This window comes from Gopherus flavomarginatus, chromosome 5 (genome assembly GCF_025201925.1).
Source record: "Gopherus flavomarginatus isolate rGopFla2 chromosome 5, rGopFla2.mat.asm, whole genome shotgun sequence".
Lineage (NCBI taxonomy): Eukaryota > Metazoa > Chordata > Testudines > Testudinidae > Gopherus > Gopherus flavomarginatus.
Window position 1 is genome coordinate 20,741,361 of NC_066621.1, and position 26,711 is coordinate 20,768,071.

Here is a 26,711-nt window from a genome sequence, read left to right on the forward strand (position 1 = left end):
TGCCGATTTTTCCCTCCTCTCTTCCCCCGCTTTCTGTATTTTTCAACTTGCTCTAGTTATTTGGTCTTTATTATTTGTCCGTTTACAAATCAGTCCTCCAATCATAGAGCAGAAACAATACCATGTGACTTTGGTGACCACTCACTCACTGTGAATAATCCCCGTGAAGGGACTCATAGACTGGGATGGGTTTGTTTCAATCTGTCCACCAAATCCTTATGAATAAAGCTCGGTGGTGGAAAACAGGAACAGGACACAGTTGGTCACCGTGTTTATTTGCAATTGCTCAGTTCTACCAGGAGATAAATGGCTGAGGAGAAAGAAGCACAAAGGAGTTGAAGCAGCATCTAGGCCATATGACCATGAGGGGATTTGCTCTGAGTGCAAAAAAGGGCTGTCGGGCAAACCCCTACGCTACAGGCTATGTGCGCTGCTGGCATGCACCAGAAGACATCACAGCTTGCAGCCATTTAACCTGTCTACTCAAGGGGTTTCCCTGACCGACTAGCCCCTGATGGCTGCAGTTGGGGCTGATTGGAGTCTTGTGTGTAAGGGAAGGGATGAAAAAAGCATGAGCCTCAAGGGGAGCCAAAAAATGGGCCTCCATGAATCCAACATTTCCTGGGCTCCTACGTGAGTTGTACTTGGCTGTCGGAGCTGACCCTGCTCTCCATGCTAGGCGCGCACGGGGACGTGCCCGTCTCCTGCCTTGGGCTCCCTGCGGGTGCCACCTGCCAGTCCATTGGGCCAGCTCGCAGTGGCAGGGCACTACCTCCTCAGCCTCTCTAGCACACAAGGGTCCACTTCACCAGTGCCTTGCTGCAGGCAGCCTCTCTCTGCCTGGTGGTCACCATAGCAAGCGGTCTCCCCAGAAACCCACCATGCCCTGCCCTGGAGCCGCTCACTGTGCGAAGAGCCTGGAACGTTAGGCAGGGACTTGCCGAGCCCCAGAGCGCGGGAGGGGGAGCGGGAGGGAGCGGAGCTGCTGGCCGTTAACAAAAGGGGTTGTGTTCGAAGGCTCCAGCTGCCATAGCAACATGGTTGAGGAGAAAGAGGCCAAGCTGCCCCATTCTGCAGCCTGCAACACAACTTGGGGAGCCGAACGCAGGCGACGAGAAGCGGTTAGTCTCCAGGAGCAGGGGAGCATGAGGCAGCCTGTCCAGCAGGCTCCCTGCTGCCCGCAAGGCCTGGCTGTACTGGGGTGTCGGACTCGGTGGGTCGGTACGTTGGCTTCTCCCAGCCTAGCGTAGGATCCTGCTCCTGACTGACTATCTCTGCCTCACCCCATCTCAGCAAGCTGAGGCCTGAGTGCAATATTCTTCAGCATCTTCTCTCTGCACCCCTATGCCATTTCCCTGCCTCAGGGATATAGCTATGAGCTTCCCCTACAGCGTCCCTCGTCACCCCTCTCCCCTGGGAATTGTGACCTGCAAACCTGTCCCTCACACTATCCCACTGCCTTTGGGACTGATCTGGGGCTTTTAAACCACACACATACACCCCCCCCGCACCTCCCCCCCCACTACCCCATGGAATTACCTTGGGCTTTACAGCCTAGCTGCTTTCTGCCTTGTTCCCCTGGGAATTGACCTGTGATATGACATCCCAGTAATGTGCATCCCTGTAACTATCTGGCTACCCTTAAGAATCACTTGTCATTCTGAGCACCTCAACCTTGTCCAGCCCCTTCTTCAGCCCCTAGAAATTAATCTGTGCAAGCCAGTGTTTGGGGCGGTTGGTGACATAAGAGCCGCATGGAGTTGCAGCCTGCTCCCTGTGCAATGATCTTACTTTTTAATCTGTCAGAAGCCGGTGCATTGCCTTTGCCAAGTGGCCATCTTCAAACTCTTACCTTGGATTCCAGATAAATTTGGAATTAAAGAAACAAACAAACAAAAACCATTTTATCTTCAGTATTGCCAAGCATTCAAAAATTGAGCTAGTCCCTTCTTCTCCCTGCGAAAATCATCAGATTGCCTTTTAAATCAGGAGATTAAAAGCAAACAAACAGTGTGTGTGTGGGGGGGGGGTTGTTTTCTAGTTTCTGAGCCTTTGAAGTTCACTTTTCCAAGCAACCAGGAGGGCTAGAAGCTTTATAGATAGATAGATTAGATTAGATTAAATATATATGAAAGCACAGATTCTCGTGTAATCACATACCTCTGGGTGCTGGTGCTTTAAGGAAAAACCAACTCTCACAAGTGTTAGCAATGCTGAATCATGTTAAAAAAATTAAGACCCTAGAATTATATAGAGAGGCTTGGGATACACTTGGAAGAGTTAGCAATGCTGTGGCTCTCTGGTCAGTGGATAGCCCTGTGATCTGATGCCTTGGTCTAGGTCAGGGGTTGGCAACCTTTCAGAAGTGGGGTGCCGAGTCTTCATTTATTCACTCTAATTTAAGGTTTTGCATGCCAGTAATACATTTTAACATTTTAGAAGGTCTCTTTCTGTGTCTATAATATATAACTAAACTATTGTTGTATGTAAAGTAAATAAGGTTTTTAAAATGTTTAAGAAGCTTCATTTAAAATTAAATTAAGATGCAGAGCCCCCCGGACCGGTGGCCAGGACCTGGGCAGTGTGAGCGCCACTGAAAATCAGCTTGCGGGCCGCCTTTCGCACACGTGCCATAGGTTGCCTACCCCTGGTCTAGGTTGTTTTATATGGTTCTTTTGCTGATTTGCAGGGGTTTTATAACACGTCTTTAGCCTTGGCCCATGCACAGATTAAAGGTTATAGGCCTGAAAGGCTCTTCCTGGATTACCCCTCTCTAGTAGCACCTGGGAAACACCCGGGTACTTTTATGATAAGCAAATAGCAATAGCTAAATCTGCATTTTGAGCGAGGACTCACTGCAGATAGGCCAAGGCTAGATTTTGTATTGAACGTGCCTCAGCAGCTGCTTTATGGGCACTTAGCCTGCATTGAGGCCACGAACAAACCAGGTCACTTGGGCACCAGTTTATTTTTAGCTGATACTTAAATACCTCTGATATTTCTGATTAAATAAAGCACTCAAGTCTCTGGAGGTTTGTCCAGCAATTTACTTCAAAGTGGCCCAGTTTTCACTTGTATCTGAACCACTGCCATCTGCTGGCCACAAGGTAGAACAGCTGGTGCCCATGAGTGACCTGAACACCTCCCCCCGGCCCCCCCCCCCACTTCTTCCTGTTATGTAACTGGAGTTTTTAATATAGGCTAGTTTTCTCTTTCTTTAATATCTAGCTCAGTGCATCATGAAGAGAGCAAAGCAGGCTCAGAGGGATCAGGAAAAGCAAAAGTGACGGTCTAAATAACAACATTTACTTACCCATATTACACATCATGTATGATATTATACATTTAACAGCTTTAAGCTTCACACCATAACGTGCAATGAAGCTGAGCCACTATTTCTGTTTGCAAAGCTGCTCTGGTTTAAATCTGCAGTCAAACTGCTGCTGGGGGAGGGTGGAATTTGCATGTAATGTCTTTATTTTAAAGGCAGACACACACACAAACACCCTGGAGAAAACTTTGGCTGTTGCACTCTGCAGTTGTGTAATTCCGTTGCTGCTGGACCACTCCCTAGGTCTTAAAGTGCTGCCATAAACAGGTCTTGGGAGCAATACAAAGTCCTCCACTGTGGGAGTCTAGAGCTCCGTAGTACTATGGGCAATAATATAATGGAAGCCCTGATTCTGCAATTCAGGACAAAGGGCTGATCCAAAGTGCTACTGCTTTTTAAAGCCCCATTTTAAAATGAATGTGAACTTCTAAACCAATGAACTGTTTTACTTGTAAATTCTCAGAAAATCCATTCTGTACTCCAAGAGTGAGTGCTCTGTGATGCTGAGTAGGGTACAGAATATTCTTTGTACGTAGCAAAGTGGCTGCATCCCTGCTTGTGGAGCAAAACTCAGCTCACCTTTAACTATGGACTGGTGAGCAGCATGGCCATAAGACACAACAGATGTACACACAGTTGTGACTATACTGAGAGGAAAGATGGGCCAAAGATTAGGTCGCTAGGCTGGGATGTGGGGGAGACGTGGAGTCAATTCCTTGCTCTGCCACAGACTCCCTGAGTGACCTTGGGCATGTCACTTAGGTCCTCAAAGGAATTTAAGGACCTAAGGCCAATTGATTTCAATGAGTGATATCTAGGGGAGTGAGGCACCTAAATATCTTTGAGGATCCAGGCCTTTGTCTCTCTGTACCTCAGTTCCCCTCCAGGGACGGGGGATAATAGCATTGCCCTATTTCGTGGGGGTGAGGGGGCTATGAGAAGAAATACATTAAAGATTGTGAAGTGCTCAGAAATGGTGGGAATAGAGGCCATAGAAAGGGATAGACAGAAGGTCAGTTACATGAGTGGGTCTCAACCCCTGGGGGTACGTAGAAGTCTTCTGGGGGGTACATCAACTTGTCTAGATATTTGTCTAGTTTTACAACAGGCTACATAAAAAGCACTAGCAAAGTTAGTACTAACTAATTTCACAGACAATTATTTGTTTATATGGCTCTGTACACTATACACTGAAATGTAAGTGTAATATCTATATTCCAACTGATTTATTTTATAATTATATGGTAAAAATGAGAAAGTCAGCCATTTTTCAGTAATAACCTGCTGTGACACTTTTGTATGTTTATGTTAGATTTTGTAAGCAAGTAGTTTTTAAGTGCGGTGAAACTTGACAAATCAGACCCCTAAAAGGGGTACAGTTGTCCGGAAAGGTTGAGAGCTACCGAGTTACATGTTGTGCACACCCTCACTCTCATAATGCTCGGGGATCCTGAAGAAATGAACAAGGGACTTTGCCTCATTCCTAGCACTACTGCAAAGAAGGGAGTGACCATAGAAGCCATTTCTCTCTCCACTAAGAAAACAGCCAAGAGTCTTTCACATGCAAGTTACCAAGCTCCCAGCCGCAGGACTCCATCCACCACTCAGTGAAACATGGTACGCTCCAGCATGATGGTTTCAGAACAGCATTTATTGAGAGCAGGACCTCATGGGGTATTGGAAACAGTGTCCCTCATAGCCAAGGGGCTATGGGATTCACTTCAGTCCCCACCTCATCAGGTAGCAAAACCAAGGGACACTATGGTTGCTAAAAGGTTCGTATCATTTGGCACCTTCCACTGCACCACCTGAGGCTTGTCGTGTAGTTAATACACCATTTTTGGAAATGTAAGATACATGGAGCAGACACGCAGAGGGGAAACAAACATGAATGCCACATACAGTGAAAGCTGCTCTATGGTAAGTCGTGCTTTCAGTGGATAACCCCAAGCAGAATTTGCTTTAAACTCCACCACACCACCTGATTTTTGCTGGGTCAGGTTCCACTGTGTGTATAAGATACATACACCATAGGCGGCCAAAATCTGTATCTAACTTGAAATACATCGTACATTTCAAGTACTCAAGAGAAGCTAGTCTAAAGTCATGCCACAAGATACAGAGGATGCCAACAGGAGTTTTATAATGAGCCACCACCGCCTCTCTAGTGCAGAAATATTTTTTCCCATGCACAAAAAAATAAGAACCATGCCACATGGAGTAACTCTGGAATGGGATGCATGCAATGGACCAAGCAAAACTGATGAGCAGGGTTCAATTCCTGGCTCTCCTGAAGGGGCATGTGCACTGTAGACACATTTGGTGGAGGAAGCAAGAGGAGTTTAGATAGGGTGGTACCATCCATGTCTGCACTGCCTTTCATATAGGATTTGTGGGGAAGGACCTTACAGTTCCACAAAGATAGTAGATCATTCATTGTTTCCGGTTAGGGGGAGGGCCATGAAGCACCATGCCTCCAGACTGGTGGGGATCCAGGATCTTCAGTATTAAGGAGTCCCATCTCTGAGTCAGACTGGAGTAGGAATTATGGAACTTCAGGTTAGAGTTAGAGCCTGGGGAGGAAGAGGCACCAAGGAAATTCCCCTCTCTTCACCCAGCTGCTCCTGCCCCTTTAACAGATGAGCTGGGCATTTAAAACTTAGCTACCCCCCTTTTATTGGTATCCAGGGATAGCAGGGTCTCAGCAGTGCTAGCGTAACAGAGTGGTCGGTGTGGTTTGCCAAGCACTGCTGAGTATATCTGGATTGGAGTGGACTTAGCCAGTGACAAGAAGACCCAGTAGGGGGTCTTCACCTGACTGATATGCCCCACGCCTAGCAGGGCAGCAGGACAATCAGTACTGGAGGAGAATTTGAGGATAGGAGCACAGAGGGTCGAGGTAGACCCTTCAGAGCAGAAGGCCTGTCAGCAGGGGAGCGGCCACTAGGAAGAGAGAGAACTCCAGAAGGTTGCTGGTGGCTGAACCATTTTGCTGGTCCAAGTCTTTCTTTGTGGGGCCCGTCATCAGCTCTTCGGTCTCTCTGGCACCTGTGTGCAGAAAGGAAGGAAACCTGGAGTCAAAGCTGAAGCCACAGGCAAAGGACCGGCCCAGTTCACACTGCTCCCGCTGCGACATGCTGCCACATGGGCAAAGATGATGCATAGCGCAGGACACCAGCACAGAGTCCCTCAGAAGGCAAGACACAGCTCATGACTCTGCTCGTGGGTTAGTGGGGAACCGGCCAAATCCATGCTCATGCTTCACGAACCAGTCAGCTCAGACAGTCCCTGATAATGTTAGGGGACACAGTGCAGGGGAAGGTGCAGGGAAGGGGGTCGGTGCTGTGTGGGGGAGGAGTTTGAGGGCCAGTCTGCTATTGTTTCCTGCCAAGTGCATTTATGTTTCTTAGGGATTGCCTATGTCCTTTACGTCCAAGACTCCCTCCACAGCTGCCTTACCTGACAGGGAGGACTGGATAGTGAGGCTGTGCCCCCCTGCGGCCTTGGAAGGTGGTAATAAGTGCAGGAGGGAGATCTCCTTAGCAGTGGCAGGTGCTGGCTTTAGAGCAGGTGGGGGCTGCTTGGTATCTTCCAAGCTGAGATTGGTTTCTAGAGTTGTAAGGCTGAAGGATGGAGGTGGCTCTGAGGAGAGGGCTGGCTCAGCTCTCACGGAGGCTGTATCAGACTCCTTCAAGTCTCCCTCCATTTCTGGAGAGGCAGTCGGGCTGAGGGTTGACTCCAGGTCCAGAAAGAGCACAGCCTCTAAGGTCACCAATGGGGCACCAGTCTCCTCAGAGTCCACTTGCATTTCTGGAGATGTTTTAAGGTCCAGGTCTGAGGTGGGCTCTAAGGAGGATGTTGGCCCAGTGGTCGTGGTGGGGTTGGGCCTAGCTGTTCGGATAGGTGGCGGGTTTGTGGTGAGTGGCAGCCTTGTGGTCGTGGTGGGGTTCGGCCTTGTTGTGGCGGTGGTGGTGGTGGGTGCTGGCCCTAGAGTAGTGGTGGTGGTGGGGCTTGTGGTAGTGGGTGCAGGCCTCCTGGTGGTGGTGGGTGCCAGCCTTTTTTTCACGGTGGTGGGTGGTGACGTTATGGTAGCGGTAGTGGTCGGGCTCATAGTAGCTGTGGTGAGAGCTGGCCTAGTGATGAGGTTTGGCCTTGTTGTCCTAGAGGATGTAGAGACCTCTTCTGAGTCTACACTGGGTTCTGATGGGAGACAAAGAGGGCTGTGGGTTACCACCAGCTTCACTCGGAGCCCAATGAAAACCAGCAAAGGAGAGCTGGAGAAAGCAGGGGCAGGCACTTTTACTAGGCTCTTGGGGAAACACCCCCGCTCTCTCTGTCCCTTGGTGGGAACTGAGCTTAGCAGGTAGCCCATCAGATGCAGGGACATCATTTTTTCCGGGCAGGTCCCAAGACTACATTTGTTTTCAGATGTGATGTGGGAAAACGCCACTCCTCTGGAATGGTATTTCCTGGCAGCAGAGGCCCAGGCAGTTGCTAATGGGATAGGAAGCCTTTCCCATCTGTCACCAGCATAAACATGGCCCAGGTTGGAGAACAGTGAGTCTTTCCTGTCTCCTGGTGGCTGAACAGTGGAACGAGCTGGGGGAGCTCCCAGTGATTAGAACTACCACCACACACTGGTGTCTGCAGCAGAGATGCCAAGGACTGCATGGACTGCAGAATGTGAAAATGATCTACCCCTAGGAGAGGGTAATGGGGGTCCCGTCAGATCAGGATGAGGCACATTGGCATGGCAGCATGTGTGAGGGAAGCTTGCTCTGCTGCTGCCTAGGCTATGCCTGCTCTGTAGACAGGGCTGGCTCCGGGCACCAGCATAGCAAGCTGGTGCTTGGGGCGGCCAAGTGGCAGGGGCGGCAGGTCCGGCTCTTTGGTGGCAATTTGGCAGCGGGTCCCTCGGTCCCTCTCGGCAGGAAGGACCGGCTGCCGAATTGCTGCCGAAGAAGCAGCGGTGGTAGAGTCGCGGCGGAAGTGCCGCAGATCACGATCACAGCTGGCTGCTTGGGGCGGCAAAAACCCTGGAGCTGGCCCTGTCTGTAGATAAACACAGGACTCCAGTCCCAAGTCTGCCACTCCAGCTCTTTTTTGACAATACTAATATATACTTACAAAAAGGTGATTCACCTCTGGGGAAAGCCTTAGAATCCCAACCCTGAGACCTGGGAGAACTTTACCGGCAGGGCTGAGGAAGTGCTGGGATCCCCACATACAGCCAGATTCTGCCCCCTCACTCCTGGACTAGCACCTCATTCAGAAGATAACCCCACTGCTTTTAGGGGGATTGTCCCATGGGTGGAACCTGCCTCCCCCCCAGTTCTCTGGCCCGTCCAGTGGAGACACTGGCTCCTTCAGTTCCCTTCACGTACCACAGATTGAATTCCTACACGTATAGCCCTCGGGGCACTTGGAGCACGGAGGTCCTTCCTTGTACGGCTTGCGACCCCTCACATTGCCGCTGGTAGCAGAATATGCAGATGAAAAGAGAACAGCTCATGACAACAGAGGGGATGAATCCCCTCCCCATCTCAAAAAGGAGGGTGATTTTTAATTCAAATCAGATTTTGCTAAGATATAAATCAAAGGTCACTTAAAAAGTGGGGGGAGCTTTGACTGTGCTACTAATGGCACCTGGGCTTATGAACACTGTCTAGACGCCTGAGCCTAAGTTTGGGAGCCTCTCCATTCACTTCAGCAGTGGTTTGGATCAGGCCCTTAAAATTACAGCTGCTCAGAAAATGACCCCTCAGTTTCCTGAATGTTCGTTTTATTTTGCCTTTTTCCGTTAAAATTTCCATGCATATTTCCATAGAGGTTATCAAACTGGGAACACTCTGACCAGGTCTGACAGTTAGCCCTTGCATTTATACAGCCCCATCGACAGAGGACCTCAAAGCTCCCTATACACATCCGTGAAGTACACTGAGGTAAGTCATCACGAGGAACTCCATGGAGTCAGTGGCATGACACCAGACTGAGAGCAGAATCAAGCTAATTTTCTCCATATCACAGCTGGGGAAAATGAGGCACAGAGAAAGTAACAGCCAAATTCTCCTCCTAGTGACACTGGTGTAAACCCAGGGTGCTTCCATTGACCTACGTGGAGCAAGTTTAGATTTACAGCCCTGTAACTATGTGGCTTTTGATGACACACCCAAGGACACACGGTCCATGGCAGCACCACAGATAGAACCAAGGACTCCTCTGTCCCAGACCTGGGCTGGATTTACAAGATCTGCCTCTCTTTGTTGCCACAGGAAAATGACAACAAAGGGCTTTCTTAGGATTGGCTTCCACTCGCTACCTGAAAGCAAGGTAAGCAGAGCCTGGGGGAGGATTTTCCTTCTCAGCCTGGGGATGAAGGTTACTGTAAGTAGATGTAACAGGGCCAAGATGGAATCAAAGCAACCCTTGGGAAGCACACACTCACGGGGGATCGTAGTTGCAGACCAGCAGGTAGAGATCAGGTTCCTCGACACCATGCAGGGTTTTGCAGAATTGCATCCCACAGCCAACGTGTTCGCTGTTTGCCCAGACCACCTAAAGCAAGGGAGGAAGAGAGAAGGGTTATGTCTGTCAGCACAAGGCAGGAAGAGCACCGATGGGCGACCATGAGACACCCTGCCTGTGAAAAGAGGTTTAGACGAGTGTGCGTGATGTCATCTGCAACCAGCATCAGCTCAGTCGTCACCAGGACTTTCTTCCCAGACCTCCAAAGCTAAAGCATGAGTCACTATAGCCTGGGCTAAGGGACCAACTCCCCAAACTAGGAGCTGTAGCAGACTCATGGACTCTGTGCATGAAGAGCACACCATTTCAGAGTTACATCTAAGCAGTCAGGCCTTGTTAGTGGTTGGATGAGAGACCCCCATCAACAATTCTTCTCTGTCCATCCGGACACAACCCACATGCTCCTGAATTATGGTGCTGTTCATTATCCAGATCTGAATTTTGGAAGAGGCCCCTGTCTTTATACTAAGCCAAATGAAAAGTCCAGATCCAAATACCCTGGAGTAGTGGAGAGTTCAAAACATGGAGCTTGACCTGGGATCCTAGTTCTGAGGCCAGAGCCCATCTGCTACAGGGACTTGAAAGCCACACCAGGCTTGCTGAGTGACCAAATGGTGCAGCATTAAAATATACAGATGACTTTAAAGACTTTTTTTTTCCCTAAAGGGAAACTGTTCAGCAGGCCTGTAATGATCACAGCAGCTCATGATGCCCACAAAATTGAGCCATCATGCAGAATAAGAATCAATTCTATCCTGTCCAACTGAGATTCTTATACTGGGCCCATCACTATGGTATCGCAGCCCCTAAACAATATTTCTACAGTGGGTCACGTCCCAAGCACAACTCCCTCCCAGGAATCCAGCCCTTCATGCCCTGTAGCCAGATACCTGGGTGTAATGGCCACACATCTGTCCTACGGTGCATTTGGACGTGGTCAGGTTGTAGTGCTTGTGCTCGTCGTACCACTGCTCCAAGGCCACCTCCACATCCATCTCATCGGTAATGGCAAAGAGGTTCTCACCCCGCCGGCCCCGCTCCTTGTTGTGGCCCCAGATGCACTTCGCTGCATAGGCTTTGGCAAAGGCTTCCAGGTCAGGTGCCCAGCTCTGAAACAAACACAAAGCTGCCACCATCATAAAGCAAGAGGCCGGGGCAAGGATTGTCAATCAGAATTGAGTCCCTCGTCACATGGATCACATGCTCTGACATGCTGAGACACACACAACCTATCCCTTATCCAGTGGGGCCAGAGGTTAGAACCTAGAATCCTGGGTTCTGTTCCCAAGCACTGGCAAAAGACTATGGCTCTCCCCAAAGTGACGTTTCCAGTTCTTACCATGTTTGTCGGCAGGTCCATATTACATAGCAGGACAAGATCAGAAATGAGGATTTTCAAAACTGAACCCTGCACCCACCAGCACTGGCTCGGTTTCAGCAGCTTTCTTGGTGGATATGTATTATTATAATGGAAGACCAGAGAATTCCGAAGTGTGTTCACCAAGGAACGCCGCCGCAAGGGCATCAAAAGCTTTGGTGGTGCCATAAGATTGCCAGTGATAGGCACAGACTGAATATCCAGCAGACCACCTTGAGGATCTAGCCAGAGATTGATCCAGGTGGCGCTTGATCTGCAAGGAGGCCATGTTCCTGGGGTTTGCCAAGATGATGATGGAGTCCCCCTTAGGGGTGCAACTGCTGGACTGGAGCCTTAAAATGTTTTACGATGGGGTTTTAAAAGGAACTCATGGGCATTAGCTGCTCAAATTCCAGTGGAATTCATTGGAGCTCGTATCTAACCCCTTTAGTTTCCTTTGAACATACCAGCCTAAGGCAAACGTGAATATAAAATGCTGGTTGTCAATGGGCAGTAATAAAATAGCAGCAGTTCTACAGCAGCTTCCGTCCCTGGATCATTATCCCTGTTTTACCAATGGGGAAACTGAGGCAATGAGCAGCATGGTGACTCATTCAATGTCACCTGGCAAAAAGCTGGGAATGGAACCCAGAAGACCTGGGTCCCTTGTTGGAACCACTGACCACAATGAACAGGACAAATTGTGGGAATGCCTGGAGAGAGGGACCTGCCCAATCCAACAGCTGTGTAAGGCCAGAACACAGGAGCCAGCGCACACATCTGGTAACCTCATCATTTAAACTCCACTGGAGACTCAGTCTGACAGCTGCCTCCCAAGTGATCCCTCCAGTGCCCGGACTGACAACTGCTTTTTGTCCAGTTGAACTCCCCTGGGCTCCATATCTTACCTAGCGGCGGTTGCTAGGTAAGAGAGGGAGAAGTTTTTGCACAAGAGAAGCATTAAGGGGAACACTATGACGCAACTGCTTGGTATTTCATTACATTATTTAGAGGAGCAGCAGCTTCTCTGAAATCCAAGCAGCAGAGATAGCAGGGCAGGTGGGAGGAGAGCCCAGACATACAAGCCCACTGAAAGATCACGGGACAAAGCAGCGGGTGAGGAAGGTGGGTTTAGCAGCTGATGGGAGCAGGAGTGGAGTGTGATCCAATGGGGAAACCCTCAGTATTTTGCAGGGAAGGTGATTATCTTAGTTGGGGTGAGGAGGATTCCTGGTTCACTGATTCCTACGTGTCAGAGCCCAAGGATAGGTAGCAAGGATCAGAGAAGATGCAGTCATTGTTCTATCAAGTTGCTCTCTGCTTACTTATAAGAGGGGCGGAAGCCGGGGGAGGGACGTGGGGGTCTGATGGTGCTTTGGAAAGAGGGTTGATTGCAGGTCTTGGTGTGGGGGCTCATTATCCCTTTCTTGTGGCAGAGAGCCGGGTACCATAAGCAGAGAACTAACCTCTATGTTATTTGCTTCATTAAATAAATAAGGCTTTGGCCTGCGTATGCCCATTGTATAACCATTTCCATGGTAACCAGCTCTGCTGTCCCAAACACAAGAAAAGGGTGACTGCAGATGGGCAGTTAGCCACAGGAGTAGGTGAACTCAGAAGCTGAGATCTGGTTCTTCCGAAAGAAAAATGTCCTTGGAAATCCAGATGAGCAACGCAGACTTAGATGTTGGCATAGAAAGTACGCTTATTAAGTTTGCAGATGATACGAAACTGGGAGGGATTGCAACTGCTTTGAAGGACAGGGTTAAAATTCAAAATGATCTGGACAAATTGGAGAAATGGTCTGAGGTAAACCAGATGAAGTTCAATAAAGGCAAATGCAAAGTGCTCCACTTAGGAAGGAACAATTAGTTTCACACATACAGAATGGGAAGAGACTGTCTAGGAAGGAGCATGGCAGAAAGAGATCTAGGGGTCATAGTGGACCACAAGCTAAATATGAGTCAACAGTGTGATACTATTGCAAAAAAAGCAAACGTGATTCTGGGATGCATTAACAGGTGTGTTGTGAACTAGACACGAGAAGTCATTCTTCCGCTCTACTCTGCGCTGGTTAGGCCTCAACTGGAGTATTGTGTCCAGTTCTAGGCACTGCATTTCAAGAAAGATGTGGATAAATTGGAGAGGGTCCAGAGAAGAGCAACAAGAATGATTAAAGGTCTTGAGAACATGGCCTATGAAGGAAGGCTGAAAGAAATGGGTTTATTTAGTTTGGAAAAGAGAAGACTGAGAGGGGACATGATAGCAGTTTTCAGGCATCTAAAGGGTGTCATCAGGAAGAGGGAGAAAACTTGTTCACCTTAGCCTCTAATGACAGAACAAGAAGCAATGGGCTTAAACTGCAGCAAGGGAGATTTAGGTTGGACATTAGGAAAAAGTTCCTAACTGTCAGGGTAGTTAAACACTGGAATAAATTGCCTAGGGAGGTTGTGGAATCTCCATCTCTGGAGATATTTAAGAGTAGGTTAGATAAATGTCTATCAGGGATGGTCTAGACAGTATTTGGCCCTGCCATGAGGGCAGGGGACTGGACTCGATGACCTCTTGAGGTCCTTTCCAGTCCTAGAGTCTATAAGACACTAGGAGTTCAATCAGAGACTCAAGGGATTGTTTCTAAGCTGAAACGTTTACCAAAGTTTACAAGGCTGTGGAAAAACTGCTGCTGCTGGCCATCAGGTCTTTTAAGTTCTATAATAGTAAATTTAGCATGGGTGTATGCATTTCACATCTATTCATGGTAAATTCAAGACAAAGGCAAGACTCAGAGTAAACCACAATCAAGATCAATACGTTTTTCAGGACAGGATCTGAGTCAAGGCGGAAAGTGCTACAAAGCAGTCAAGTCTGGCTTCAAGCTTTTATTTCAAACAAATAGGATTGAATGTTCACATTTGTTGTATGCCTAAGTCATCATCCCATTTTTACAATAAGCAGCGGCATACTTCATTAGCCATTTTCAAAATTTCTTCAATGATTAAGAGCCTAAGGGCTTGTCCACACAGTGGGTCTGATTTCTAAAGCGTACTAATGAGTTGAGTATTAATTGGTCTGTATATAGGCCCTGCTGGTGCACACTAAAGGTTTCCTCGTGCACTTTAGTGTTTCAGACAGCACTGTATGGCTGGCTGGCATGTCTGACAATGACATCACAGCATCACACGTTTTCATATGGCTGTACAGTCCAATCCATAAGGAGCAAGATTGCTAACAGATGTCACATAAGAATGTGCAGGCAAGGGTCCCATTGAGGACTTGGCAGGACGCTTGCCCCTTTTTTGATCCGTTTTTCATGTATGTCTTCCTCAAAGTGTTTACTACCTTTATTGGTAGTTGCTCTCTATTCAGGTCTGGCCTTGGCTTTGTCTTTGAAATTATCAATATTTATGTCAATTAAGGTCAGATTCTACTTAATAATGTCTTTGAAGCATTTTCATTGACCACCCCTCTTGTGCTTTCCAAGTTTCAGCTCACCCTAGAAAACTGTTTGGGGGATTCTATCATTATCTAAACAGTAATATATTAAAGTGCACCAGCAGGGTCAATTCATGTGCAACACGCTAGTGTTTTTTAGAAATCACACCCCTGTAGAGCACATTACCTCAGTGTGTAGACATGCCCAAGCCTCATTTTTTAAAAATGAATTAAGCACTTAGGCAGCTATGTCCCTTTGACTTTCAGTGAGATTTAGACTCCTAGTCCCTTTTGAAAATGGGACTTAGATGCTTTTTAAAAATTTCACCCCTGAACTAAAATAGTGTCAAATTAACTTGGGTTTTGTCTACACAAATGAGTTTAGTTAAATCAGTGCAAATTGTGTGTGCTCGCAAGGCCTAAAATAACCAGGCCATGATTAGAGCTAGGGGGAGAAGGGGATGGTTTTCTTGTCCTATGAACATTTTTGAGAGATTGAAAATTTTCCCATCCCGAAAACAGGATGAAAAATCAAAATCTCAACAATTTTCACATACCAAAAATCCTCCCCAAAAAATTGGTTTGGGTCAATCAAACCATTTTGTTTTTATAATTTTGAAACATTTTGTTTCAATTTTGACCTTTTAAAAATCTTCTTTTAACTTGAAATTTACTAAAATTTCAAAATGAAAAATTGTTTCAAATTAAAAAAATGAAACCTTTTTCCCCAAAAAATATTTTGGCATCACGAGAGTCATCAAAATTGACTCTGTTTCGTGAACAGTTCTGGTTTTGACAAATTGACATTTTCCAGTGCTCATCAAAAAATCCCCAACTGACTGTAGTCATGATAAAGAACCAGCTGCAAATTTGTCTTTAGCCAAAGGGGCAATGCTGTCCAAATACTAACACCTTGCACTTTAAGTAGCACTTTCCCTCTTCAAAACACTTTACAAATATTAAGTAATTCATCAGATGTGGAGAGACATCTTACTCAAATCAAGGGGTCTAATAGAAGAAGCAGCATTCTCTTATGATTAGAGCAGGGACCGAAAGAATGAGGCTTTATTTATAGCTTAGACACACTAGAAGACCTTAGGCACATTTCTTCTTCATGCGTTAGATTTTCCCATTTATAAAATGGGGATAGTACTGATTTGCCAAACCTACTCTGCAGGGGTGTTGTGAGAAGGAACATACACAAGCACCTTGGATGAAAAATGGCTAGTATTAAGATACCTATAAAGCCAAAATCAATGGTTGAGGTTCAATTTTATATTCCATTCTATAGATAAAAGAGTCTATCAGTAATCACAAGTGCAACACTAAGAAGAGTTCTCTGAGCTCAGCTGAGATTTTGTCATTCTGGATGGTGAATTTAAGTTTTGGTTATTTGTTCATTGCAAATTTGTTTACTACAGCCATGACATTTATTGCACATGGTGTGTAGCTTGATCATTGCTACATGAGGAAAAAAGAAACAATTTTTACACTGGATCTCCAGTTAGAGTCAATCACATTTATGAACTTAAACTTTCAAAGTACATTTCATAACAAAGGATGCTCTTAGTTTAAGAAGAAATGTAGGAGACGCTCAGCTATTCAATAAGATGCAATAAGATACAGGATTCCTATCATACAGGAGACCTCCAGATATCCCACACTTTTCTATCATATAGAACAGTGTTTCTCAACCTTTTTGATACCAAGGACCAGCTTGCTGCCTTAATGAACTATGTGAGGCAAATCTCCGGGATTGGCATCAGTTCACGGACTGGTCACTGAGAAACACTGATATAGAAGACTCGAGATATCCCACTGGAATCAGACCCTGGGTTTCCCATGGGACACTTACCATTTTCAGCATGTCTGCAGCATGAGGGGAGACCTGGGAGCGGTAGTGGTTGTGCATCTCCACGATCAACCTCTTGTCATCATCTGTAAGGGACCAGCTCAGTTCCACAGCTGTGAGCAATAGGAGAAGGGGAGGAAGCCCAGAGCTCAGCATTGTGGCAGTCGGTCTCTGGCTTTAGCAGCCCACGCCTCTGGCAGATACATTTAAAGCACTTCCCAAAATAAGGAACACCCAAAGGCTGAGATTAGGGGAGGAAATGTATCTCTTTATTATAATACATTTCAGAGCCACAGGGAACACACCCATGTAATGTCATTGATGAAAAAGGAATGTTGCTTAAGGGGCCAATGAGTGAGCAATGCCCACTCCCTTAGAGCTATCATGTATGTGAAATCCTGGTATTAATTTTTTCCACAATTGAAGAAGCTCCGTTTTGGGGCCCTGCTACTGCTGTAATTTCAGATTTAAACATTAATATAACCCTTTGTGATGTCCTATAATTACTTATATAATTACTTCCTCCCCTTTCCTTCCAGAGGATCACCAAATATTTTCCAAACTGAAACACAGACTAGACACAGGGATCATTTCACCTGCCACTGAAACGCAGCCAACTCTGAGGCAGAACATGGCAGCTATTTAACAACAAGCAGCAACATTAGACATGCAGGAATTGTAATTCTAGTTCAGATTGGGGTCCCCGCCATCTTGTCCATCATCATGTCTTAGAGCTGCCAGCACCCCAGCAAGGTGCAGTGGGCAGTTATGGAATAACCTTCCCCACAGAAAGTTTCTTCCTGACCCTCATCAGATAAACTTATACCCTTAAGGAGGAGAGCTTATAGCCCTTCCCAAACGTTTTGGGTCGGACAGGCAGTGAGAAAAACCTTATGAAACTGCATAAGGAGAGGTGTTAAGGGAGAGTAGTAAAAGCTCTACGTCTTTCATCACTACGTAATTTTGACGGGTTTCCTTGTCCCACATCATGGCAATATGCCAATCAGAACTCTGTATTACACATCATGGCCCCGCCTTTTGCCCCACCCCCTTTTTGGCCCTATGGTTTTGGAAGTCCCTCCTACTCTTTCAGGCCTTTCCAGGGCCCTAGGTATCATTTTTGGAGATGTGTTGTCAGCCATATTGAAAAGAATAGGATGTTTTTTGAAACATGTATTTAATTTTTTCTTACTGGAAGCAGCATAAATAAAGAATGTATGTCCTTTCCTCATTTTAAGAGGGAAATTTGCCTTTTATGCAGTGATTGCTATTCTAAATACAGTTGACAAAACAATTGCAGAGTTTTAATAACAGAGTTAAAGGAGAATTGTTAATATATATCCTTTTATACACACACACACACAACCTCTCACCCCTCTTTTTTTCCAACCCTGAACACAAACGCCAACCTTGCTCTGGGATGTTTATGAAAAAAAAGAAGTAGGAAGGCATTAGGGAAGTTACTTGGACCTTTCTCCCTTCCATCCCCTCCTGTCCCTGTCTATGGCCAAGGGGGGAGGCCTGAATCCACCACCCAAGCCACAGGCTGTGTGTTATGGTTTGACTGCCCCATGGGGCCTCTCCTGGTGCGCTCTAGGTGCTGAAGCTTGTGGTTTGGGCGGGGTATCCAGCAGCACCCGAACCCATTCAGAATCAGCATGGCTTGTCTACTAGTAACAACATTGTTTTTGGCAGGGTCAGCTGCAGGCAAATTTTAAACTGATCAAGGACAGCTTCTCAACTCCAGGATCCCACCCACAGTTGTTCTTTTTGGAACCAACATTGGTAGCACTGAGATGCTGCAAAACAAGCACCAAGCTCCCACCCCTCTGCTGACAAGCTTGTCTCCCGCAAGCCGCATTAGGTAAGTGTGTGAGGAATGCAGCTTTCTGGTATTCAAATGCTTCAATATAGAAACATATTGTGCAGCTCCAATAAACCCAGGGATCATTAGGAACAAATAATTTTGTTACATAACGTATGAGATATAAAACATACAATGGGGTTTGTGGGTCTGATTGACTTCAGTGGGTTCTGGATCAGGCCAAATGGCTACCGTTTCCAAAAGAAAATGAGGGTGTTAGGTACCCTGATCTCACTGAAAATCAACAAGAGTTGGGCATCTAACTCCTTGGGCTCCTTTGAAAATACCTGCCTCTGGGTAACATTTTCAAAAGCGTGTAAGTGATTTAGGAGCCTACATCCAATTTTCAAAAGCTACTTTGCTTTTACTGATCTAGCTATGTCGGCTGATTTTTTGCTGACATCAATATACCAGTAACAGCCCTAGTGTGGATACAGTTATACTAGTATCATGTGCCTTATACTGGCATAGCTTACTTGAGTTCTCAAACAGGAATAAGCTACACTAGTATAATCACTTTTCTACCCATAACCACACCTACACTAGGGGTGAGGTTTGCCACCTTTAACTACCGTAGTACCGGTAAAGCAGCAAAGCTTTAAGTGCAGACAAGACTTTAGGATACTAAATCACTTTTGCAACTGAGATTTAGGCTCAAATCACTTACATATTTTTGAAAATGTTACCTATGTGTAAAGACATAATAGTATCAGACTGTCAGATATTTAATGCCGTACACTGACTGTCGTCAACCTATCCAGCATATGCAGATCTCTATTATACCCTCCTCCACCACTTCTGCCACCATAGCACAGGCACCGACTCCATGAAAAAAATGGTGGGTGCTCATCACCCACCAGCAGCCTCTCAGATCAGCGCCTCCCACCCACCGGCAGCCTTGCGGATCAGTGCCTTCTCCTCCCTCCCAGCACCTCCCACCCACCGTGATCAGCTGTTCTGCAGTACGCAGGAGGTTCTGGAGGGGCGGGGGAGGAGCAGGAAGAGGTGGGGCATGGGAGACCAGGGGCAGGAAGAGGTGGGGTGGAGAGGAGTGGGAAGAGGAAGGGCTTGGAAGAAGGGGTGGAGAGGGGGCAGGCCCCTGGGCAGAGCAGGGGCCAAGCATCCCCCAGGAACCAAAAGGTCGGTGCCTATATGCTCAAGTATAGTCACAAAACCACGGCTCTCACTCAGGACACTGTTTCTTTAATTAAAATAAAAGGAAAATTCACACTGGGGAAAAAGGTGCATCAATGTTTGTATTTAAATGCAAAAAGTAAAAACAATTTTAAAATTCTTCTTACGTACAAAGCTGATTTCTTTACACTCTTTACAGGCTTTTCCCAAGTATTTACAAACTTTGCAATATATTAAATTAAAATCATCCATAAAATTCACTGCATATTTACATTCTTTAACAGCCACTTGAATGTATAGTGTACATAATTCAACAGTCTTTATGCATATATCTATAGAATAGTTTGCCCAGCATACCCGAGTCTTTGTAATACGTCACAATTAACCATATTACCCCTCATTTCCCACTACACAAAGAGAGAACATTAAAAATAAATCAATGCTCATTTGTTGGAATCTGCACCGCAAAAGGAAAGGCCAGCACCTCCCATGTTTAACTCAACACGACAGTCCCTCAGTCCTTTAAGATACCTATTTTCAGGCATTCCAGAAGAGAAGAGATAGCTCTTGACAGAAACACACAAAGAGAAGAAAGTTGAATTCTCTGAGAGGTGAAAGGTTTCTGTTCATTGCTAGCATGGCTGCTGGAATTGCTCATTGCTTGTGGCCTGATCCTGGAAAGTGCTGAGTTCTCTTATTTCCCATTGAATTAACAGGGAGCCAAGGGCGCCTCAGCACACTGCAGGATCGGGGCCAATCCTGCAACCCATCCTCATGACAGCAGTCCCACTGCAGCGAGGCAGTCTACTTGCATGAGAAAGGGTGGTAGGCTCCTCTTCCTCATACCGTGTAGCGTGGTTACCATTCAAATCACTAGTAACTTGATATTCTTCTCTGTTCGTCGAAGGCTGTATCTACCGCTGCAATCAGAGATGTGACTGCAGCTTGAGTAGCCATAGCCATGCCAACTTTAACCTGCCTGGCACAGCTAAAAAGAGCAGTGAAGGCCTGGCAGCACAGACTTCAACGTGGCCTGTACAAGCCCGCCTGATACCCTGGGTATGTACTTGCATTGCTAGTCCGTGCTGAGGTCCATGCCGCCATGTCTTCACCACTATAGTTACTGGTGCTAGCTAGATTAAAGCAAGCATGGAGACGTGTACCCAAGCTAAAATTAGTGTAGACATATGCCAAGACAAAAGTGCACCATACAGCACAGCCAGTACCTCCCTCCCCTCCCATCTGAAGAGTGGGCACTTTGCAACAGCTGTTGAGAGAGGGCTGGTAAATGCACCAAAAGCCATCTGACTCCAGTAGAATCTTACCCTAGAAAACTCTCCAGGGGTTTTGCAATGGGAGTCGGAGGTTCAGATTTGCAGCACTGCAAAATTCTCATTAAAAATCAGTGGGAACTGGGTGCCCAGATCCCCCTAGTTTCCCAGTGCTGAAATTAGCAAAGTAGTCAGACTCCTTTCTCCTGCATTCAATTACCCTGAGTTCAGAAACCAGAGAGATCGGGATAGACAATGTCTTCAATTATTGGAGACAAGCCTTAAACCAGCCTCTACGAAATTCTATCTGTCCCCTTCCCTGGAGCAGAGAGTCTTTCCTTACAGGTGAGTAAGATACAACAGTTTCATTATCTCCAGTTATTATGGGCAAGGGCAAGTGAGCAAGTTTTGTGCCTTGACTGGTGAATTTTCACAGCAGCTTTGCAAAGCCATGGCATTCAGGGAGGCTCATACATGAAGCATTTAGGCACAAAGTGAATTTCAAAAAAGGGATGAACTGTGCAAATGAGGTTGGGCCCCTGGCAGATGCCAGTAGAGAGCAGGGCAAGGTGTCAAACTAGCCACACACAGGGACTGTTTAAGACATGTTGTATGCAAAAAAGCCCACAAATGTCAGGCAATGCTGGATGCCATGGACATCTGTGATGTAATATACAGCTTCAACAACTTGATCCACTTGCTAAGATGCCGAAGTAACTGAGAAGACGGCTAGGTCGCTCCACTCTGTTACAAACTCCAGAGTCACAGGAGCCGGCTAGCTGTTTGGGGTGACATATAACCCTTTCTCTACCAAGTCCTTGGTTTTGGCAGATCGCAAGAATAGAATCGCCCTTCCCCAGCTCTCAAGCCTGTCACTGCCTTTGGAAGTGCTGCTTCTTTTCTGGGTGGGAGAAGTTGTGTCTCCAAAACACAAATGGAGTAGGGGATGGGATGGGACCAGTTCTTGCCAGCAGTCATCAGACTATCTAGCCTGGAAAGCATTGACTAGGAGCTGAATTGTTGACTAGGAGCATGTTGCACCTCAGACTCACCAGCCTCATTTTCCTTTGGCCTTATCAAACCCCGACAGCCCTGCCTGTACTGAATCACAGCAAGGTGTGAATACTATTTCCCTGGCTGCCGGAGACAGGGATGGACTTGAGCTAGAAACCACCAGGGCTTTGTACTCTAGTACTGATGGGGCCACATTTGGTTCTTCAGTATCTTAACAAGCAGAGTAAAATCAGCCTCCTCCTGTTTTGGTTTAGCAGCTGAGTCTGCCTTTAATTCCTTACTGCTCTTGGAAGCAGAGGAGAAAGCATACTAGAAGTGTAAAAACAAATGATGTAAATTCCAAAGGCAGTGAGGTTTGGACACGTGAGCACTGTGTCTCCCAGACACAGCTCTGGAAACTTAGGCAGAGATCAAAAGTGCACTTGGAAAGCAGATCTGCAATCAAGACAGATTCACCATTTTCTCTCCAACTGGTGTAACACTCTGCTAGTTGTGTTTGAGCTGGCGCGAAGCCGCTTTTATGGGAGAGTGTCTGCAGAGTAGACACAAACCACCTTGAAAACCCACTGCTTGTTAGAGAGCCTGACAGCTGATTGTCCTATTGGCTGATTTCTTCTCCTTCCATAAAGCCAGGGAACCATGTTGGCACTGATGTGGGTCACAAAACACAGGCATTTCACAGACTGCTGACAATTTTCTTTGTAACTTTTTACAGGTCACATTCAAGGACACTTAGAAGCAATAGCAGCACTAACTCGTTCATGATCTTAACAACACTGAGACCAATATATTCCCTGTGTGCGTATCTCATTGAATGCTTAATAAAAACAGAGCTAGGCACAGAAAAACCTGGGAGCTGATAAGGTAACCTTGTTAGCCTCCGAATTTAAATTGAGAAGCTGCCAAAATGCAAATAGCATCCGTCACTAATGTGTGTGTTTAGGGCATGATCCTTCTGTTATTGAAATCAAGCGTAACTTGCACAGGATCCAGCCCTTCAGAGGGATACACATTCATGAGAGTGTAGGGTGTGTACATAATTACTAGCATAAAACCCACCAACAAAAATTAAACAATACTGTGAGTTGTGTTAACCTAATTCCCTGTGATATTTTCCTGCTAATTAAATTAGACCTTTACTGTTCAAAGCCAACTAAAATAACACCCACCATCTCGTGTTCTCCTCTACCTATTTTGTCTTTTCCCTCTTTAGGGACCACCCCCCCAGAGTAACTCATTAGCATTATGCATACAAGATCGTGCCCTTGGATTATAAATTCTTTTGGGGCAATAACTGTCTTCTATTTTAGTTTTGTAGAGCAGCCAGCAAGATAAGGCTCTGACCTGGACTGGAACCTCTAAGCATTACTGTAACACAATTAATAAATACCAGCAGCAGCTTTACACCCATTTTCCAGCTGTTGTTAAAAAACTGCAAAAGGGTGGAATGAAATCGTTCCACTCCGTTATTTTAATTGACCTAAAGATGTTTACAAATGAAAAGATTCTTGTGTCTCATAACATGATTAACTTGCTTCAAAACAAAAGAGGCTCTCACAATACCATATGAACAAGTGAGAGAGTATGTCCTGAACCGCAGCCCGGGGCTATGACTTCAGTCTGACACATCTGTAAGCCATCTTCCACAGCAGGAACAAAGACCCTTAGGATCAGACTTGGGAGGAACGGCTGTAACTGCAGCCGGGACGAAACTGATCCTCTCTAAAGGCACCAGAGAAGAGAGCACAAAAGCAACAGGAAACATGCAGAGGAATCTCGGAAGGGAATCAGGAAAAAAAACAAACCAATATTCATTCTGGAGCGAGATGGAGCTTTGGGGGCTGGAAGGAGTTAACACACAAATGATGGTGGGGGAAGAAGGAACTTCCAGGTAAACCAGATCCTAAAAGCTGCCCTCATTTAGGTCCTTCCCATACTGGCCAAGGAAAGCAAGCCAGCACATTTCAAACAAGAACTGCATAGTATATGCATGCGAGATTTGTGAGTAAGGTGCTGATGCCGTTTGTCTCGCCAATGTAGACAGGTGCCGAGATTTCAAAGGAGATCAGTGATTTTGAGTGGCCAACTTGGGACACCTCAAGGGAGCATGATTTTCACAGGGTGGGAGCTCAGCATTGTCTGAGAATCAGGGGGCTCAAGATCACTAATCCCTTTTGAAAATCTTAACCAGGGGTTTCCAAGTCAGAGCCAGGTGGAGATGTGGGGGAGCAGGGGAAGTGCAGTTCACTCACTGATCTGAAAGGGTAAGCTTAGGCAGTGCTCTTGCCAAAGCTCTTTGCACTCTCAGAACCTGGACAGCCATGAGGAAAAAAGCATAGGGACTATTTATTGGAACCAGTAACACTCTGAGGCTGCCATAATGCAGAAGAGCGATCACAACGAGACAAGGGGGCGGGGAGTAAAGGGTTAAACAGATTCATTTGGTATAAGAAAGCTGCTGTGTGTGGTGGCCGGGCTGTAAGGCCCATTCTTTTCCTGTGGCACGGAGCCAGGCCTGAGTCTGTGAATGGGGGCTGTGGGGCTCATTCTCCTCCTTGTGGGGCATGGAACTGGGTTGTGATGTGGGGGGAGGAACCATGGAACATTTCAATCATGTGTCCTCTTGACAGAGCTGCTCCAATTGGCAGGCCCAATGTTACCTCTCCCAAATGAATGCACAGGAGGGTTTCAGTCACAATTTTGCCCACTCTGGGGCTCCCTGTGAAATTCTAATAGTGCAATAGTAACAAAGGACACAAGGAGAAGCTTGTTTTCAGAAATGCAGCCGCCTGGACTCAGGAAAACAAACGTGTGCACCCCCAGGACTTACCTGAGGGGGGTGATCCTTTCAACTGCCTCTCTCCTTAGGTATGTCTGAGGAGGGGAAGTTTTACCCCAGAGGACAGGGAAACGGTTGCTTGAAACACAAGGCCTCCCACACTGTGGGCAAGGTGGGCAAAGCTGCTTCCCCGGATGTTTCAGTTCCACCAGCTTCATCGCTTCTATATGCCCATCTCCTTGTGCCCCTTGCACATTCTTCTTGCAGTGGAGTGGACTCCAGCCTCCCACAGTTCCTAGCTAGCAGATCCATCGCAAATAACTATGGGCTCTGCTCCTCTGGAGTTAAAGCTCATCTTCCAGTAATCCGCGCTGGCATAGCCTTTGGGAAACACAACAGGAAGCAGTATGAGACGGGCCCATGATTGGTTATTGCACTGGACAAGCTCAGACCCCACTGTGATAAATATGTAGATAGAAGAGAAGTTGATCAGGGCCTCCGTTTTACATCTCTATCACAAGGCAGCACCTCCAGCAGCACCGTGTCCCTCAGCACCACATCAGGGCATCACTCAGAACAGACTCAGGGCTTGTCTACATCAGAAAGTTGCAGCGCTGGTGAGGGAGTTACAGCGCTGCAACTTAGGAGGTGTACACATCTGCAGGGCACCACCAGCGCTGCAACTCCCTGTTTGCAGCGCTGGCCGTACTCCCGTTTTGTCTAGGGTGTAGAGGATCCAGCGCTGGTGATCCAGCGCTGGTAATCAAGTATAGTCACTTACCAGCGCTTTTCTTGACCTCCGTGGAATAAGCAGGTATCCCAGCATACCTGAGGAAGCTCGGTAATCAAGCTGGTCTCCTTCCCCGGTTTGCTCTCGCGTTCCCCGAACCCCGAGCAAGCAGGTCTCCTTCCCTGAGGTTTGCTGGGTGGTTCCGGGAAGGCGAGAGCAAACCGGGGAAGGAGACCAGCTTCGCCGCGGTTTGCTCTCGCGTTCCGCGAACCACCCTGCAAACCGCAGGGAAGGAGACCTGCTTGTTCGGGGAACGCGAGAGCAAACCGCGGCGAAGCTGGTCTCCTTCCCCGGTTTGCTCTCGCGTTCGCCGAACCCCCGAGCAAGCAGGTCTCCTTCCCTGCGCTTTGCTGGGTGGTTCCGGGAACGCGAGAGCAAACCGGGAAAGGAGACCAGCTTCGCCGCGGTTTGCTCTCGCGTTCCCCGAACAAGCAGGTCTCCTTCCCTGCGGTTTGCACAGTGTTTCGCGGAACGTGAGAGCAAACCGCGGCGAAGCTGGTCTCCTTCCCCGGTTTGCTCTCGCGTTCCCCGAACAAGCAGGTCTCCTTCCCTGCGGTTTGCACGGTGGTTCGCGGAACGCGAGAGCAAACCGCGGCGAAGCTGGTCTCCTTCCCCGGTTTGCTCTCGCGTTCCCCGAACCCGAGCAAGCAGGTCTCCTTCCCTGCGGTTTGCAGGGTGGTTCGCGGAACGCGAGAGCAAACCGCGGCGAAGCTGGTCTCCTTTCCCGGGTTTGCTCTCGCGTTCCCCGAACCACCCTGCAAACCGCAGGGAAGGAGACCTGCTTGCTCGGCGGTTCGGGGAACGCGAGAGCAAACCGGGGAAGGAGACCAGCTTCGCCGCGGTTTGCTCTCGCGTTCCCCGAACAAGCAGGTCTCCTTCCCTGCGGTTTGCACGGTGGTTCGCGGAACGCGAGAGCAAACCGCGGCGAAGCTGGTCTCCTTCCCCGGTTTGCTCTCGCGTTCCCCGAACAAGCAGGTCTCCTTCCCTGCGGTTTGCACGGTGGTTCGCGGAACGCGAGAGCAAACCGCGGCGAAGCTGGTCTCCTTCCCCGGTTTGCTCTCGCGTTCCCCGAACAAGCAGGTCTCCTTCCCTGCGGTTTGCACGGTGGTTCGCGGAACGCGAGAGCAAACCGCGGCGAAGCTGGTCTCCTTCCCCGGTTTGCTCTCGCGTTCCCCGAACCCGAGCAAGCAGGTCTCCTTCCCTGCGGTTTGCAGGGTGGTTCGCGGAACGCGAGAGCAAACCGCGGCGAAGCTGGTCTCCTTTCCCGGTTTGCTCTCGCCTTCCCCAAAACCCCTTGAAGCCGCCCAACAGCGCTGCAGTGTGGCCACATCTAACACCACTTGCAGCGCTGGTTGCTGTAAG

At 47.5% G+C, this 26,711-nt stretch overlaps 2 protein-coding genes across 6 annotated transcripts in view; both read right to left on the reverse strand.

Moving 5' to 3' along the window:
- Positions 1 to 6,147: 6,147 nt before the first annotated feature.
- PI16 (peptidase inhibitor 16) lies at positions 6,148 to 24,701 on the reverse strand. 2 transcript variants are annotated; one of them, XM_050956268.1, is made up of 7 exons: positions 24,611 to 24,701; positions 16,501 to 16,610; positions 10,747 to 10,965; positions 9,777 to 9,886; positions 8,716 to 8,804; positions 6,791 to 7,531; positions 6,148 to 6,379 (listed from the first exon to the last, which is right to left on the reverse strand). In XM_050956268.1, exons 2-7 carry the CDS (start codon positions 16,555 to 16,557, stop codon positions 6,240 to 6,242), a joined length of 1,356 nt encoding a protein of 451 aa, XP_050812225.1. In that variant the 5' UTR covers positions 16,558 to 16,610; positions 24,611 to 24,701; the 3' UTR covers positions 6,148 to 6,239. The 2 variants fall into 2 exon arrangements, with proteins under 2 accessions (XP_050812225.1, XP_050812224.1); XM_050956267.1 differs by lacking the exon at positions 24,611 to 24,701 and having other exon boundaries at positions 16,501 to 16,735.
- C5H6orf89 (chromosome 5 C6orf89 homolog) overlaps positions 19,543 to 26,711 on the reverse strand; it is a 33,684-nt gene continuing 26,515 nt past the window's right edge. For all 4 annotated transcript variants that reach the window (XM_050956372.1, XM_050956373.1, XM_050956370.1 and 1 more), the window contains exon 8: positions 19,543 to 24,940. In XM_050956372.1, the coding sequence (XP_050812329.1) occupies positions 24,855 to 24,940 (86 nt within the window). In that variant the 3' untranslated portion in view covers positions 19,543 to 24,854. The remainder of the gene's footprint in view (positions 24,941 to 26,711) is intronic.